Raw genomic sequence first — 16846 nt, 5'->3', positions numbered from 1 at the left:
GCAGATCTGTATCTACAATGAAACACCTTATGTAAATTACTTCATCTCTCTGTGCTTTATTTACCTTATCTGCCTGAGAGTACAGACAGGACTAGATGGTCCTGAGGGCCTCTTTGAACTAATATTCAAAAAGTCCAGCAGATATGGATGCAACCACATCTTTTCCTTCCTCATTTAATTGATTACACCTTTGGTTATTCACCAAATAATTGTGGACCACCTAATAAGGTGCGGGCCTTATTCTACGTTTTGAAGATTCAAAAGTGAACAAGATATACGCTTTAACCCCGTGAAACTCAATGCCTAGAAGGGTGGAAGTGAGTTGAGGAGATGGAAGATCAAAAGGGTGAAAGCTGGGTAGATAAGCAAGGGCCAAACCTTAAAGGGCCTTAAACGTCATGTTAAGAGATGTGATCTTCATCTTGAGGGCAATGGGGGATGATAAAGTTGTTGTAAGTATGGGTGACATGATAAGATTTGTGCTCTGAAATTCTGTGGAGAGTAGACTAAAGAGAGATCTTGAGAACCCTGAACTACTGCAGTATCAGCCAGAACGGGAAAAAATGGACCTTAGTAAAGAGAAGCAAAATACTTGCCTGGATATAAAGAGGGGGGTGATTCCTTGATTACTGGCCAAGAAAACTTGCTAATAAGTCTGCCACTGACTGAAATAAACAATAGAAGTGAAGAACCAGGTTTCAGTAATAAAAGAGAAAGAGGAGATGAGTCATAAGTAATAGAAGAGATGGTGAGTTCAGTTTTGGGTTTTTGGATTTTAGGTTCCCAAAGAAACACACTGAATGGCTGGCATTGGCTATTTGAGTTTGGATTGCCTTCCATAGAACGAAACAGCAGTCAGTTCTCTTTATGAATCATGGAAGATTCTCTCTTTACTGGTTCTTAACTATTGGGAAATTATGAAACCCATATGAAATCTTTAAGTGCTGTTGGTTCTCTCTGCAGGAAAATGTACACATGAACAGATATTTGGGGAATGCATGGGCCCCGAAGTCCATACATAGACTGTAGGGGCAATGGAATTCCAAGTTAAGGATCCCTGCAGGAGGCAGAAAGAAGGCACTGATTGGGAAAGAAAGTAACTCAGAATTCCTTGCTCTGAGGAGATGACAGAAACATAGAAAATGGGTTGATTGCTTAGAGTTAATAGTACCAGCAATGTCAGATAGCAGATATGGCAGAAGACTGGCTTAATGCTCTCAAAACCGATTTCACCTTCCTGGAAACTCAGCTTAATATTTTCTAAACCCCTTAAGTCCACGTGATTAGTTCTCACCAGCAGTGTGAGAGAAGAAGGAACACATCACTTCTGACCTGAGGCAGTAACAGTAGGTGTGTATTCTCTATGCTTCCTCTGTGGTCTTCTTCTCTGGTGGCTCTTGAGGCCATGTATGGGCCTAGCTTCTTCATCAAATGGTAATAGCCAGGGTCCTTGGTTTGAACAATACCAATCCCAAAACCCCTCAACACTCTCCATCTCCACATTTCACAAATTGCACTGAAATGTGAGTGAGCAATAATAGTTTTTCTATTAACCACTGAAATTTTGGAACTTGATAGTGAAGCTGATGTTAGTTATCTTTATAATAAATATCAGTAATAATACCTATCATGTATAATAAGGTCCACAGGTGAATAAAATAGTTTTACACTCTCTATTTTAGTTTCCTTTACAACACCTATTGTTTTATTTATTTCTTTTCCTGTTTATAGTTCCTCTACACCATTAGACTGTAATTTCCATGTATACAGGGCCTACGTTGTGTTCACTGTTATATCCTATTTCTAGATCAGATCCTAAATAAACATTTTTTGAATCAATGGGTGGATAAATTATTTCACATGTGTCTCTTTTCATCTAAAGTCATTTTTTAAAAGGGCACACCTTCTAGTTATAATTGCATCAACAAAAGTGATGGTGTTGAAAGGTGAAGGGTTAGGTAGGATCTAACCTGGAACAATAACTTGGACAGATACTTTGAAGCAAGCAGTAGTATTGCTTTTTCCCAGATAGAAGGCAAGAATGTTTGCTTTTCAAATAATAAAATATGGTCTTGGGCCAAAAGATCCTGGAAGTCAGAGATAAACTATGACCCATTGCCTTAGAACACCAACTTTATGGAATGGTATGTAAGTTAAATATTTTCGTATATTATGAAATAGAAATAAATAAAATTTCAAGATAAAGGATAATGTTTTGAGGAAGTTTTATTTACCCTTGTGGTAGGCCATTCTAGAACCACACTGGATGAAGGTATTCTCTCTTCTGTTATTGGAATGACTTCAGTAGAAACTTTAAAAATAAACACCGATATAGATTTAAAAAAAAAAAAAAAAAAAAAAGCTTGGGCTTAGGAGTAAAAAGACCTTTGTATTCATCTGCTAACTCTGTGACCATAGAAAAAATTTAATCGCTCTGAACCTAATATTCTTATTTGTAAATGGAGATAATATCTATCTTGAAGGATACCTGTAGAGAATAACTTGATGTTTAGAGAGTACCAGACACTGAGAAGTTAATGTAATATAACAAGTAAACAGTAGAACTAGCTTTTGAACCCATACCTGTCTGTCTCAAAGTCCTTGGCTATTACAGACAGCTACTTAGGAATCATTTTTTTTATAGACTAGAAGTTTAAGGATAATTAAATAGAAAAAGCTAAATATTCTATTGGGTTATTTTTAACTCTGGTGTTAAATTTTACATTGCTCAGATTAATTTTACATCATTCCAGATTTTCACAATCTCATCACACACATACATACATATATTTATACTTTTTTTTTTTGTCCAGTGGAAGAATAATATGCAGGATTGGGCATGGCCACTATTCATCCTGATTTTCTGGGACAGTCTTTATTTCAAAATTCCACACCACTGAAATGCTCTGAAAAAGCCAGACTTTCAGTATTGACTCTGCATCACAGGCAGTACATAATACCATATTTATGAAACACAGTTCCCAAATGTGTTGATACACAGTACCACAGTGTACCATAATGTGTGTGGGTGTGCTGGTGGAGATCACAGGATAAAAACTTTGTAGAACCACTGTACTGAAAGAACCTGATTTTGATCTAGTAAATCCTATGATAGCTAATTACCAGTAATACGTATTTTTAACAAGTTAAATTCAATGGGTGATTCGCACCTACAATGAGCTTGGGGACTCCTGATTTAGGAAATGGTCCCCTTAAGAAAGAGTCCCACATATCAAAGATAGCCGCTATGCATTTTCCATTAGAGACCTTTGTAACCAGTTAGTCACTGAAGTTTGAAAAATATCATTTAGAGGTACTTGCAAAAATAAATGATCTAGTGATGCAAACCCTTTTGTGAACCATCTTTCTGTGAACAGTGGGAGTACCTCTTCAGTAAAATTTTCACTTTTCACTTCTCAAAAGGAGCAGAACTTTTTGTCTCACTGATCAGTTGGTGTTTTTATTAAAGCAGATGACTTTGCAAGTGGGATCAGGTCAGGACATGCACTGCATCTATTGCACAGAGATTTATGGAAAGCACTATGAGATGGCAACCACCAATCACTGGTGGCAGCAGCTTTCTCCTAGGAATTATAACCAGACTTTCAGAGGGCATCTGCTTTTTGAACCCACTTGACCCAAAGCAACCAAACTACTACTGATATGATTTTAATTAGGACCCAATACTCAAAACACTTTTTTTTTTTAATCTTCAAGGTCTATTTCAACTAAAGGAACATCTTTTTTGGGGTCATAAGCTATATATGGATTATACATTTTAATATTTTAAAAAGTTTTTAAGTATTTTAAAAGTTTTTAGTATTAGTAGCCATTAGAAAGAGTAAGTTTAGAATAAGCTTAAATGAGGAATTACTAAAAATTCTCAAATGTAGATGCAGGAGGTAGTGAGTTGGCCATAAGCTTGAAGTCTATGCTTTAATACAGTCATATAGATTCCAGGAAAAATGGGCTCCAAGTGAGTAAAATAAATTATGAAGCACAAAATCCTCAGCAATCTCACACATCTTTCTGAAAACGTTCCATAGGCTTCTAGTTGTAGTAGCTGCAAACCCTCCTTAGAGTGACTTTGGGAAAATACCCAGTGAATATGCATCACTCAAAATCCCCTACTCCCTCCTAGAGCTTCCTTATTAACAGCCACATGCTTTTAGAGCCCTCTTGAAACTTGAAACATTATTTTCCTCATGGATTACTTTATGTGTTGGTATAAAATGTCATTTTCTAGAAGATGAAATGATATCCTTACCCGTTTCACAGCTGGGTCCGGTGAAGCCTTGTGGGCAGGCACACACGTTAGCGGCAATACAAGCTCCTCCGTTCCTACAGCCATCTTTGCAAAATGCTAAAATAATTCAGATACTCGATTTTAGCACCTTAGAAGTAAGTGGTTCAAGATCATCTAAACCACAGTTTTCTTTATTCTCTTGGAGATGTGGACATCAAATCTTAAATGTCATAATTTCATATTCACACAATATTTTCCATATAGGTAAAAAAACATATATGATTTATGTTAAACAGTGCTCTTTCCAATGCTGAAAAATATTCCACCAATAAAATAAAATACTGAACTTCCTGTTAAAAAAAATAGTAAACTTACCAAACATGAAGGGCATTAGAATGAGGATTTTCACTGTAACAATCTAGCTTGAAATTAAACATAAAAAAATGATTGGTATCCTAGATAGTTTTCTCAGAGAGAAAATCACTATCTAGAGAATAAGATAAGAAAATAGGAAATGACTGAATCCTAGGAGGCTCTAGTCAAAATATTAGAGAAATGCCCTATCTTTCAGAAAAAGTTTTAAATTGGTCCTGGTGATGAAATAGCCAATAGTAAAATATTTTGATTAGTGGTATTTAGAAACCGTCTTACATTCCCCTACTAAGAATAGGTCGGGATCTAGGATCACAGGCAAAGGAACTGTATAGTCTGACTTAGAGTGGGTTTGTAAGTGAGTAGGAAAAGGAGTCAAGGTCTGAGTCACTGCAAGTGTGATTTTTTGAGATGTGCTGCCTTCAGAGTAGGTGAGAGTAACAAAACGGATAAGACTGAGCACCCTTAGAAGCTTCTGTTTTCATTTCTGCTTGTTCCTTGGCTCTGTGAGGCTTAGCTGCTGTTCCCTAAGCCTGGCGAGGTCTGTCATGGATGAATTAGACCAGCTTGTTCCAATCATTTGGGAAAAAGCTTTTTCACTAGTTTTCTGGCATGTGCTTCCTTTACTTAGTTGGATGTAGTTTTTTTGTTTGTTTGTTCGTTTTTGTTTTTTGTTTTTTTCAGAGTGGTAAAATGTGGAAATCTGAGATTCTGGTGTTGAGTTAAAGGAATGGGCCCAGAGAGGCCATTCAGCTTATTTGGTTCTAGGCACTAATATGTCTACATCCCTGGCAAAAAGAATATCTAGTCTTCAAGGATTTACAAAGAGACTGAGAATGTAAACTTCATAAATAATAAAAGGTACATCTATCAGAGCACATGTATATCTTCCTTGAAGTAATTTACAAGGTTGCAGCCTGTTCTTGGAGCACAAGACTCAATGATTCAGATCCTTCATTTAAACTACTTATTCCTCAGCTTTGGATTTTGTGCAACTTGTAGTTCTAACTCCCAGAACATACTTGTTCCCTCAAAGATAATAATTATCTACATCTGTTCATGACTTCGATAGTTCTTTATGTTATAAACTTTATTCTTCACATTAATTAGGAGTCAGAGTCAAGTAGAAATAAGAGAGAGAAGCTGTTGGGTTCCCAGATGAAATCTTAAACCCAAACAAACTCTCACAAAATCCGTACGCTTTGGGGAAATCCTAAGGATTCAGTTATACCGTACTATGCTATGGACTTTAAAAGTCTGACTTTTCTCAGGATTTGTCTAATTTCTCTAAGGGAATCTTTGAGGGATTTCGACTCCAAAATGAGTAGGTTTACTTCAGAATTCTCTAAATTAAAGATTTCCAGAGACTTTTACAAACCAGAGCAATCCTTTAGGCGATCTGTACCTGCACTGAATGTGTCACTGCAGAATAGGTCTTAAGACCCATAATAAGACCCAGGTACTGCATCAACAATCACTTCTTGTTATTCCCTACCTCCCACACATACAGTATCATAGCCAATTGATTTTAGTAAACTTCAGGATGATGGACACAGAGAATTTGAGGAATGAACAGTTTTGAAGCTTAAAAAATCTAAATTAGACAAATCACAAATAAATTTATATGATACAATAAGGAATATGGACTTTATCCTATGGGAGTTGGTATAATACCACCTGATGAAAGAAAATAGGACATTGGCGAAAAGGGAATTAATGGATGATGGTAAACTACAGATGGGGCATCCAATGATGTAAATAAAAATCTGAGCTCAACAGGACATTTAAAAGAATTAACAAACCAGCTAAAATAGGAAACTATAAAATATAGAGATCTAAGAGGTCTCTTCCCAATTAATTAGTATTCAATAGCTCAAGAGAGATGGCAGAGAAGAAAAACTGTCAGATTGACTCAAAATAGAGATATGTTACTATGGATTATGGTAGTAGAACAAATGGGCCGATGTGCTACCATAAATTTTAAAAACTGTCATGTTTGGACTAAATATATATATATATATATATATATATATATATATATATATACACACACACACACACACACATACACACACACACACACATACATACACATATATATATCTGAACCTGGGAGGAGTCTAGTAAATTGATTGAAAAGGAAGGGTCAGAGAAACAAAAGCTCAAGAGTTATAGAAAGAACAGCATAGGGGACCTGCAGTTAAATGATAAAATGTTCAAGTTTAAGATTCATAGGTGAAGCAGTTCTGTACAAAAATGATGAGGATGTGATCTGCTAGAGAGGAACAGAGATGAAAACCACTGTGGCTGAGATCAAGGAACATTAATTAAGTCAAAATTATTGAACAGTTTGGTCACTTAAACACTGATGCAACCAGGAGGAAAACCACGGACCACACAGTATAGCTCTCAATGGCTGTGGAATGTGCCAGGAAGTAGATAACAGGAATGAGAAGTGGTAGAGGGAGGTTGAGATGGATTATATTATCTCTAATGGAAGAGGTGTTAACATTAACCCTTTTACCTTTGCAAGTGGTTCCATTCCCCGTATAGCCTGGTTTGCAAACACAGTTGTGTCCTCCAACAGTATTGAAGCATAAAGCATTTTCATCACAGTTGTGCTGATTTGTGATGCATTCATCATGTTCTGAAATGAGAAATACAATGTTATTACTCAAAGACAGATTTTCAAGACAATTTATTTTAAACTGCACCTGCATCTGGATTACTATATGGTATTTTTTTTTCAAATATAGACACATGCAAATTATATATTTAAGAACTCATATTTTGAAGTATTGGATATTCCTCTTGAAGTACATACATAATTTACATATTCACAAACCTTGAATGCAAAAGGATTTGGACAAAAGCCCACCAATAGTAAGAAGGACTGGGAGAGATGCAAAGATGGGGATTAATTCTCAGAAGTCGATCCCTGAGCCAGCTCTGCATCATCTCTGTGATTAATATCTGGGGAGTTATTCTCATGAAATAAATCTGCCAAAGTCTTTTCTCTAGCATGAGAAGGATGATAGGAAAGAATGTAAAATTGTATTGCTCTGTGGATCCTAATCTACAGGGTAATGGAACTGAAGCTTTGGGAGTTAGGTGCAGTTAAAACCCACATCTATACTTGCAGGCAGAGAGATACATGTACAAACTGCTAGAGGACTATTTGACCTCCTCAGTAAGTTCCCTCCTTCTGCAAAGCAAGTATCTTTCTCCTATTAAATAGATAAACTTGTCTTTATAACATATGCAAATATAACCTTTAAAATATACAATCAATATGAAGCCCCTTCACTGTGTGTCACTTGACACTTTGTAAGCACTGAACCATTTGATCCTCCCAGCACCCCTGAAAGGGAGGCAGAACTGATAGCATTATCGTCATTTTAAAGATGAGTCGATGGCGGTTCAGAGTGCTTAAGTAGCCTGCCCAAGTTCACAGAAATATTATAACTTCAGAATTCTAGTTCAGTATTCAGCAAAATTATAAATGTAAGGAATAAATATAGTGAATATGAGAAAGAAAAGAATTATAACACCAAAATCAAGATGAGTAGAAATGAAATATAAGTGAGGAAATACATATAAATTAGTTCAAGTCATCCAAAATTCCCAGTGGTAATATTTATTATCAAGTCTCTTACATAAATGTTATTTTAAAACAATATTTTAAAATTATATATTTTAATATACTTACATTAATCAAGCCATTAATTCACTATGATGTAAATCATCAAAGAAAAAATAAATATTTCTCTTTCATTTTAGAACTCTTTGTATTCCAGGCAATATATATATTATCCCAGACAATCAATATATTGTAATAATAAAATACCTGTAACTTTGAAAAAATTTTCCTTTGGCATATATAGTTGAGATTAGACTAAAAATCATCATTTCAACTAATAAAATAGAATATTCTGATTTATCTTTAAAATATAAAGATTGACATTTCACAATTACAGTCTTGTGTTATATAAGCACGAAGTTATGATAATTTTAACTATAGCCCTGTAATAATCTTATAGATTATTCCCAATAATTTTTTAGAGGAAAGAGAGATTTCAATCACTAAGGTTTTAGCACTGCACGAACAAATACTTTATTCTTCAAATTCCTGGCTGAATTTTCCCAAATTTTCTAAAGTTCTACCCTTATTATCTAGTAACAGAACATTTCACAGCTTTATAAATTCACACATAGTGATGATAGTTTAGAAAACAGCGGGATTACACATGGGTCTCCTAATTGGGGCTACCCTTAGACCACCATAAAATTTCAGAGAGACTGGAATGGGCAGCCCACCTACCTACCTACCTTGGGTTCAGCTACTTGAAGCAAAATAATTACATACTTACATTGAAATAATTAAATAATTACATTGAAGTTTGCATCTGCTGCCAGTTTTGTTCCCAGAGCAATTTGAAGTGCTACAGTTAATCAATAAATCTCTACATGGACAGCCATAGGCCCTTTAAAGACAGATTGATGCTGTTTTCATCTCTGCTTTAGTTGTCATCTTAATTAGACAGTATTCACTGCGTAGATATAGGGCCTAACAAGATTCAGTTAAGCACGGAGTGTGATAATGTTCAATAAACATTAATTACACAACTTTGGTTTTCTCTGTTGTCATTTACTCTTCTGGTCACTAAAATGAGTGTGTTCCTAGGCAATTCAAAGGTAAAGACAATTTTCAAGTTTTTAAATACATCTGTGCCTTTACGCTTATTTGTTTCCTGTGTCTGAAGTGACTGCCCATATGGATTCTTCTGGAAAACTTACCATTTTGAAAGATTACACTAAGATATCATGTCTTACATGAAAATAGCTTACTCTCCTTCTCCTACAGAGTTAAGGGCTGCTGTCTGTTTTCCTAGCACTGTATATAGGCTCTGTTATTGTATGTTATCATAATTGTCTAGTTCTTGTTGGTCTTCTACCTCAGACCCCACCTGGGATTGTGAGTTTTGGGATAAGAATTTTGTATTTTTCTTTGTGCTAATTTCAGCATTCAAAGAATGCTTCTTGAATGAATGATGAATTCTTGAATTAATAAATGATTTCTTGAAAGAATGAATGACCAAATGAAGAAAGCTAGGACTTACTTCCTCTGCCATTATCATTCAAGTCAATATCAATTTGTTTTATTGTAAACTGAAACCAAATGAAAAGGTGTTGAAAACCTAAACCTGGCCAAAGAGTTTCCTGGAATATAAATTTACAATGAGTTAATTCTCTTTTCAAATCTGGCAGGATAAAGCTCTAAACATAGCAACAACCTACCTCTGGTCTTAACTATTATCTATTAACAGAAACCTGAGAACAAGCAATTTCAGGCTTAAGACTGAATAAGTCATAGAGAAAGGAAGTTCATAGAAGTGTAAGTTACACTTGAGGAGCTTATAATAACACCATAAAACTATATATATAGATGGATGGTTTATCTTTTAAAAATGTAAGGCTGCTTAGTCATTTTCCTCCTATATTTCTGTAGATCAAAAATACTGCCTTAAGCTGTCTATGGGTTTTGTAGAAACTCAACCATGAGTTTCACTCACACATACCCCCACCAAAGTAAGTAGGTAGTTATCTGCACTGGCCTATGAAGATTTTCAGAATAAGATAGCCCAAGGTCTGCAATACTTAGACTTCTAGTTTCACTCTAAAAAGAATAGCAACTGTGAGTCTTCAGATAAAAGATGCTGCTTCTAACCTATGAAACTAAACAACTCTTAGGACTTGTCCATAGCTCCTTAGTACAGCCACAAGATAATTATTCTACAAGATAATTATTCACAATGAGTACTGAGAATGAAATATAAAGAATTTTCTATACTACAGCTTAGCAATTCCTAGATGGTTTGTGGTGGGGCGGGGGCGGGGGGTGGTTCTGTACAGTAGAACTGGAACTCCTTCCTTCCTTCTTCTACTTTCTTCCTTCCTTTCCCTCCTCAGGTATTTAGCAGTCTGCTATATGAAGACATTGTGCTCGCTGCCATCAGCACCATAAACCTCTGCAATCAAAACATTTATGCCCTAAATGATTACTGATTTTTTAGGGAACGGTGTTACAATTTATTAACTGGTTTAAAACACCCTCCATCAACTTTTGCATACTGCGGTCATAAGGAAATATGAAGGATAAAGTAGATAAAGTTATCCAATCTAACCAAGTTTAAAATGAGGAAATTAGAACCTATATTAGTGAGCTACTATCCAGAATAAACTTCAATGATGATGAAAAGACCCTGGCAAACAATAGATACTCAATAAATATTAATTACCTTCTCATCTACTTCAGTGGAAAAATTACTTTTGCCTTTATTAGCTAGACAATGTTCTCTTTTTTCCATTTTAGTTCTGTGGAAAAAAACTAAATGTCTCACAGAGTTTGCTCTCTTCCTAATCTTTTCTGAAATACATTTTGAACATTTTTCTGGTTTTTAAAATTCCATTACTTTCAATGGTTACATCAAGGAAAAAAAAATATCTGCTATCATACTTACCCAAATCTATTCATTTTATTCTTATTTACTCAGTTTCTTATTTTATATCATATTTCCTCAGTTTATATTACAGAGAAAAATCTATTTACTCCAATGTCATGTTAACAGAAATCTATTTTTAACACTATTAAAGTAGCTATAAGAAATTATACTTTAAACCCACTCTATGCCCATATTAGCAGGAAACCCACTAAAACTCATTTTAACACCTAAGTATTTTTTGTTCACTACTCGAGTTTCCTGTTCACTGACCACACCAATTCAATACTGACTTCTTGTTATTCTTCAGTATGTTCGGCAACTTGGAATTTGTTCAGAGTACTTTCCTCTGACATGCTTGGTTTATTTTCTTCTAGTCTGTTTGCTGATATGCTCAGTCTCCTTTCCTAATCCTTATTTGATAAAGAATGTTAACAACCAAAGCACATTCTAATTTCCTCTGAACCCTTCTAGTAATTTCCCAGGGTAATCTAAATTCTGATTTTATGGCAAAAACTTTTGTTTTATTTCATGTTTCATGAAATAACTTGTGTCTGAATACATTGTAGGGCAACTAAATTCTTGTAACTATCAGCCAGATGATTTACATTTATTCTTTCAAAACACATTTATGAAGCTTTTGCTATGCATTTCTAGGGCTATGGTGGATGCAAAGGATACGTGAGTTGGGACTTGTGACCTCAAAGAACCTTTGAACTATTATAGGATTGGTGATATAAAGAGATAACTATGATATATTGTCAAAGTTTTTAGTGCTATAAAAGAGGAAATAATAATAGTAATAATAATGACAATAGCTAATTCTTAAGTGCTTACTACATGCTCCAGAGCACTGCACTAAATGTTTTATATGCATTATCCCTTTCAGTCTTCACAAAAATCTTTTCAGGTAGGTATGATTATTATTCCTATTTTACACATGAGACCACAGGACTTTCTTACAGCAAATACTTATCTTGCCCAATAGCATATAGCTAGGAAGTGACAAAGCCAGAATTATCTTCAGTGTTTTAAAAAAAAACTACCTATAACCTATAAAGACAAATCTTATGAGGCTTAAAGAGGAAAAGATGAGGATTGATAGGGGTCTGAGAAAATATTATGGAATAAATAGGTCAAGTGAGTGGGTCTTGAAAAATAGAAAGGTTTTGACAGGAAAGAGCATTTCACATAGAAAGAACACAGGTACAAAGAGAAAAGTATGGGGTATGATAGGGCCACAAAGTGCTTGAGCTGGCAAAGGTGATAACTGAAAAGGAATAGTAAAGAATAAATGTGGGTAAGGTCAAGAACACATGATTTTATCTGGTGGGCAATAAATAGCCACTTCCAACTGTACAGTAGTACATGGCATGATAAAATAAGAGTTGATTTTTAGGGAATTTAAGAACAATTAAAAGCAATATGCACATGCGGAAAGATTAACTTTCCTTGTCAAAGTGTGTTAGTTAGGTAGCATTCCTCTACTTTTTTATTCTTCTTTCTTACTTTTATTCTTCTCTTTTAGAGTCAGAGTTATATTATTAACGAGAATTGAGACACGAGTCTGTGCAACACTGAGGTGAAGTAAAAAGAGGAGTAGGAGGAGGGAAGGAGGAAGAAAGCAGACAGACAGAAACTCAATGCTTATTCCTGTCAAGCACTGTGCTGAGTAATGTATATGTGCAACATAAGAAAGTACTACAGGACACAGGAAGAATAGCTTGGAAGCTAACACCAAAATTGTAAGTTTCAAATGCCTTTAAGGCAGGAATCATGTCTTATCCATTTTATACATCTCAGTCCTTATGCTTTTGTGTAATCTGAAGTAGAATGAACAAAGTGATGGTCCCTCAGTGATCAATAATTGAGCCAAGAGGAAGAGGCAATTTAAAATAACTCAGGCTTCAAATCTGGATGACTGGGAAGATGGTAGTGAGATGAACAAAACTTAGAGGCTTCTTACTTTTAGGAAATTTATAATTCTTATTTTTGGTTTGGCTTAGTTTGGTTTAGTTATTATGGCAAAGAAGACAATAGAATTAAAAAGTCAAAATATAAAAATAAAGATCATATTAGGAAACTGAATTTACTCTATTGATGGTGACAATAAATTGAGTAAACACTCCCCACTCAAAATCTGTCTGTTAGATAACCACCTTGATGGTAAACCTTGGGCTTAATTTATCAATTGCCCCAAAGGTGCAACACAATGACTGGCACAAAATTGGTCTCTGATGAATATTTGTTAAAGAGTGAATCAATCGCTATAAAGTGTATCCCAATTTAACACGCAAAACATTCGGAGATCTTCTAATGCAGAGTATTCAACTTATTCTATAGTGAAAATCCTGCATATCTCCATTCCATGTCTACTTTCTCTTCCATTCCCCTTGGCAGCTGTGCTGTTCTCTCTTCAAATGCCTGCCCCATCCTCATCCCCTCACTCTCGACATAACCCTAGCAACAACTGTACAGAAAACCATCCAGGTAATCAGGAAAGAACATCCTCAGATTTTATACCCACAAGATGAATCTGCATTTAAATTTATCCTTATGTCTTTTTTCCTCCCAAACCAGAAATCTGGGAATCACCAAAGATTTTTTTTCCCTTCTTCCCACCTACCAATTCATCTGAATTCTACTTCCTTGGCAAGTCTCATTTTCACACCCCGATCCCCATCACCACTGCTCTGCAGCTGCCTAAATTAGGGCTAAATATCTCCTTTGGATTACTGCAATAGCCTCATGATGACAACACAACAACCTAAGAGCCCATCAATAGACAACTGAATAAAGATGCGGTACATATATATATACAACGGAATATAACCCAGCCATAAAAAAGAATGAAATCTTACCATTTGCAACAACATGGATGAATACAGAGGGTATTATGCGAAGTGAAATAAGCCAGACAGAGAAAGACAAATACCATATGATTTCACATCTATGTGGACTCTAAAGAAGAATATAAATGAGAAACAAACAGAAACAGACTCATAGACACAGAGAAGAAACTGATGGTTGCCAGATAGAAGGAGAGAGATGAAGGGCTGGGTGAAAAAGGAGAAGGGAATAAGAAGCACAAATTGGTGTTTACAAAATAGTCACAGGGATGTAAACACAATGTAAGGAATATAATCGATAATATTATAATAAGTATGTATGGTGCCAAGTGGGTACTGGAGTTATCAGGGGGAATTACTTTGAATGTCAACTGTAATTGAAAAAATAAAAATAAAAAAGCTAAAATAAAAAAATCCTTCTCAGTCTAATTTAGAGGAGCCCCACAGAACCCACAGAGCCTTGTGCTTCATTGCATCATAACATTTGAAAATCAGAATATGTAGTCATTGGGAGTAAGGACTTTGGAGCCAGGGTGCCTCAGTTCGAATCCTGACTCTGCCTTTTACTAGTTGTCATATAGTCAGCAAAATTATTTAATCTCTTTAAATCAGAGTTTCCTCCTCTATTAAGTGGACCTAATAATAGTACAGGAATAAAATCTCCAACAGGATCTGGGGTGGTGTTCAGTAACCAAACAAGTATTTCTGTAGTAAAAGTATGACTATTCATAACAAATTGGATAAGTAAAGATGAGAGCTAGCATCCCATAAGATCAAAGTTTGCTGTCAAATGAATTAAAAAAAAAAAACATTCAATTTCCACAGCTATCAGGACTTTTCAGAGTTTAGAACTATAGATAAGGGAATGTGGATCTGCACATTCTTCACAAGAGCTGCAAGGATCAAATGAGGTAATGTTTGAAAAGCCCTAGGAATAATCCTAGGGTGGGTGAGTGTTTCATGAGTTAGTATGAGACTAGCCTGATAAAACTGGCAGGGGCTGTTAATTGATACACTCCATGAGACAGGAAATTTTTATTATAGATCTCTGAAACCTCAGTTCTTGACATAATACCTGGCATGTTTTAGCACTTGGTAAATATGAACGAATGAATAATGGCCAGGTTTCAATCTATACAAAAATAAACATTTTCAATTTCTCAGTGCTTTACATCTGGAGTTCATTGTACTCATCCAAAATCCATGCTACATACCTGAGATTTAACATTTAGAGAAGTACTCATGCATTGCTTAAGAGATCATGATACTTAACTTCACTAAGACAAAAGTTCAAGGTTGTTGTTCCTACGTTTTCATGTTAGTGTTGCCCCAAAATTTGGTAAGAGGTATGCTTCCCATTTATTGACATTTATTTGAAAGAAAGGCTTTCACTAAGCTAGTAAAAATCTCTGCTAGTGAAAAAAATCATCCCAACCTAACTTCATGTGACCCATTCTTTCACTGACAACTCTAAAACCCGCCTGCTTTAATACCTACAAAAAATAGTAAGTTTGGAGAAAATATTCAAACTACACCAGTAAAAAGTATCCCAAGACAAAATGTGATACAAAAGGGAACTTCTGAAATTTACAATTATCTAAAAAAAAAAAAATCCACAGTATTTCAACCCAGACAGTCTTTTGAATGTATTTTAAGACAATTTTAGATGTCCACAGTTGGAGTAGACACCATACTCTGATCTTTTATCTTATAACTTATAGAATATAGAATGATTTCTCAGATTTTAAAGGGTTGCAACTATGAGGCAAAGGAAATTGACCTAGAGAATTAATTTTAAAATTAGTTTCATTAATTCATCTCTTCTAGAAGATGTTATTTGAGTTTCTGTCACAGCAAAACACAAGATATAAGACTATGCTCATTGATGGCACAAATATGTGCCAAGTTCTACTGTGTTTATGTAAGAGCTATGATTGTTATAAGATGAATAAGATGGAGTCCCTGTCCTAAAGATATTTATAGATTTTGTTTCCTCATGAAATGTATTTCTTTATAAAATATATGTATGTGTGTGCATATATGTGTATGTGTGTGTAAATGTATTATATATGTATATATGTATACATAATTTATACACACTAGATATACATAAATATTAGGTAGTGAGTTGGTGACTAATTTATACCAAAGTTTTGTTTAGTTTTTGAGTGGCAGAAATCAATTTAAAAGTAGAGTAAAACCTTTTATTTTGTCATTTAGAAAGTCATATTTTTTTAAATCCAGAAAAGATGATCTCTTCTGAGAATATGGTTAGAGTGCCTCTTCTTTTTATATTTTTTTTCAAGAATTTGAAATGGCTTTTATTCTAAAACTCATTCTGAATGAGTCACTTTTACTGGAGTTTCCTTCAAAGACTGTAGTAATTCTTTTCTGCTTTTCACAGAGGGGAGTGCTTGCCCCAGGAATCACCTAACGTGTTCAGAGGAGTTTAAGACAGACCTTAATCTGCCAATTTATCATTCACTTTCCCTGAATAGTGAGCACCCCACCTCAACAAGATGACAACACTTTCTTTTTCCTTATGCCCCTTATTTGTCCTTAAACCTTTTGTCTCTAGGATTCCAATCAGATTGCTGCTTGAATGTGAATAGGAATTTGACCTTAAAACCAGAAGATGTATAGCTTAAAGAAAAGCTGAATAACAAACAAATGGGGAAGAATTCTGGTCCTAACTTTTTTTACTTCCCTTGTTATTTTACCTTTTGCCTTCTTATACCTTGGCTTCTTGCCCTTGTGCCCCAATTGCAACTTTTAGTTACATGCCTTTCCAATTTACTCATTCTACTTTCATTATTCCACAGTATCAATTAAAATTTTTTTAAAAATTGTAACTTGTAATCTTCTCCCTGACTGCAAGT

At 34.9% G+C, this 16846-nt stretch overlaps 1 protein-coding gene across 2 annotated transcripts in view; it reads right to left on the bottom strand.

Moving 5' to 3' along the window:
• NELL2 (neural EGFL like 2) overlaps positions 1-16846 on the bottom strand; it is a 301007-nt gene that overhangs the window by 80662 nt on the left and 203499 nt on the right. For both annotated transcript variants that reach the window (XM_016146451.2, XM_016146450.2), the window contains exons 15-16: positions 7143-7265; positions 4268-4363 (exon numbers count right to left, since the gene is read on the bottom strand). In XM_016146451.2, the coding sequence (XP_016001937.1) occupies positions 4268-4363; positions 7143-7265 (219 nt within the window). The remainder of the gene's footprint in view (positions 1-4267; positions 4364-7142; positions 7266-16846) is intronic.

This window comes from Rousettus aegyptiacus, unplaced genomic scaffold, assembly GCF_014176215.1.
Source record: "Rousettus aegyptiacus isolate mRouAeg1 unplaced genomic scaffold, mRouAeg1.p scaffold_m13_p_2, whole genome shotgun sequence".
Lineage (NCBI taxonomy): Eukaryota > Metazoa > Chordata > Mammalia > Chiroptera > Pteropodidae > Rousettus > Rousettus aegyptiacus.
The sequence above is the reverse complement of the archived record's forward strand: the minus strand, read 5'-3'. Positions and strand labels throughout refer to the sequence as shown.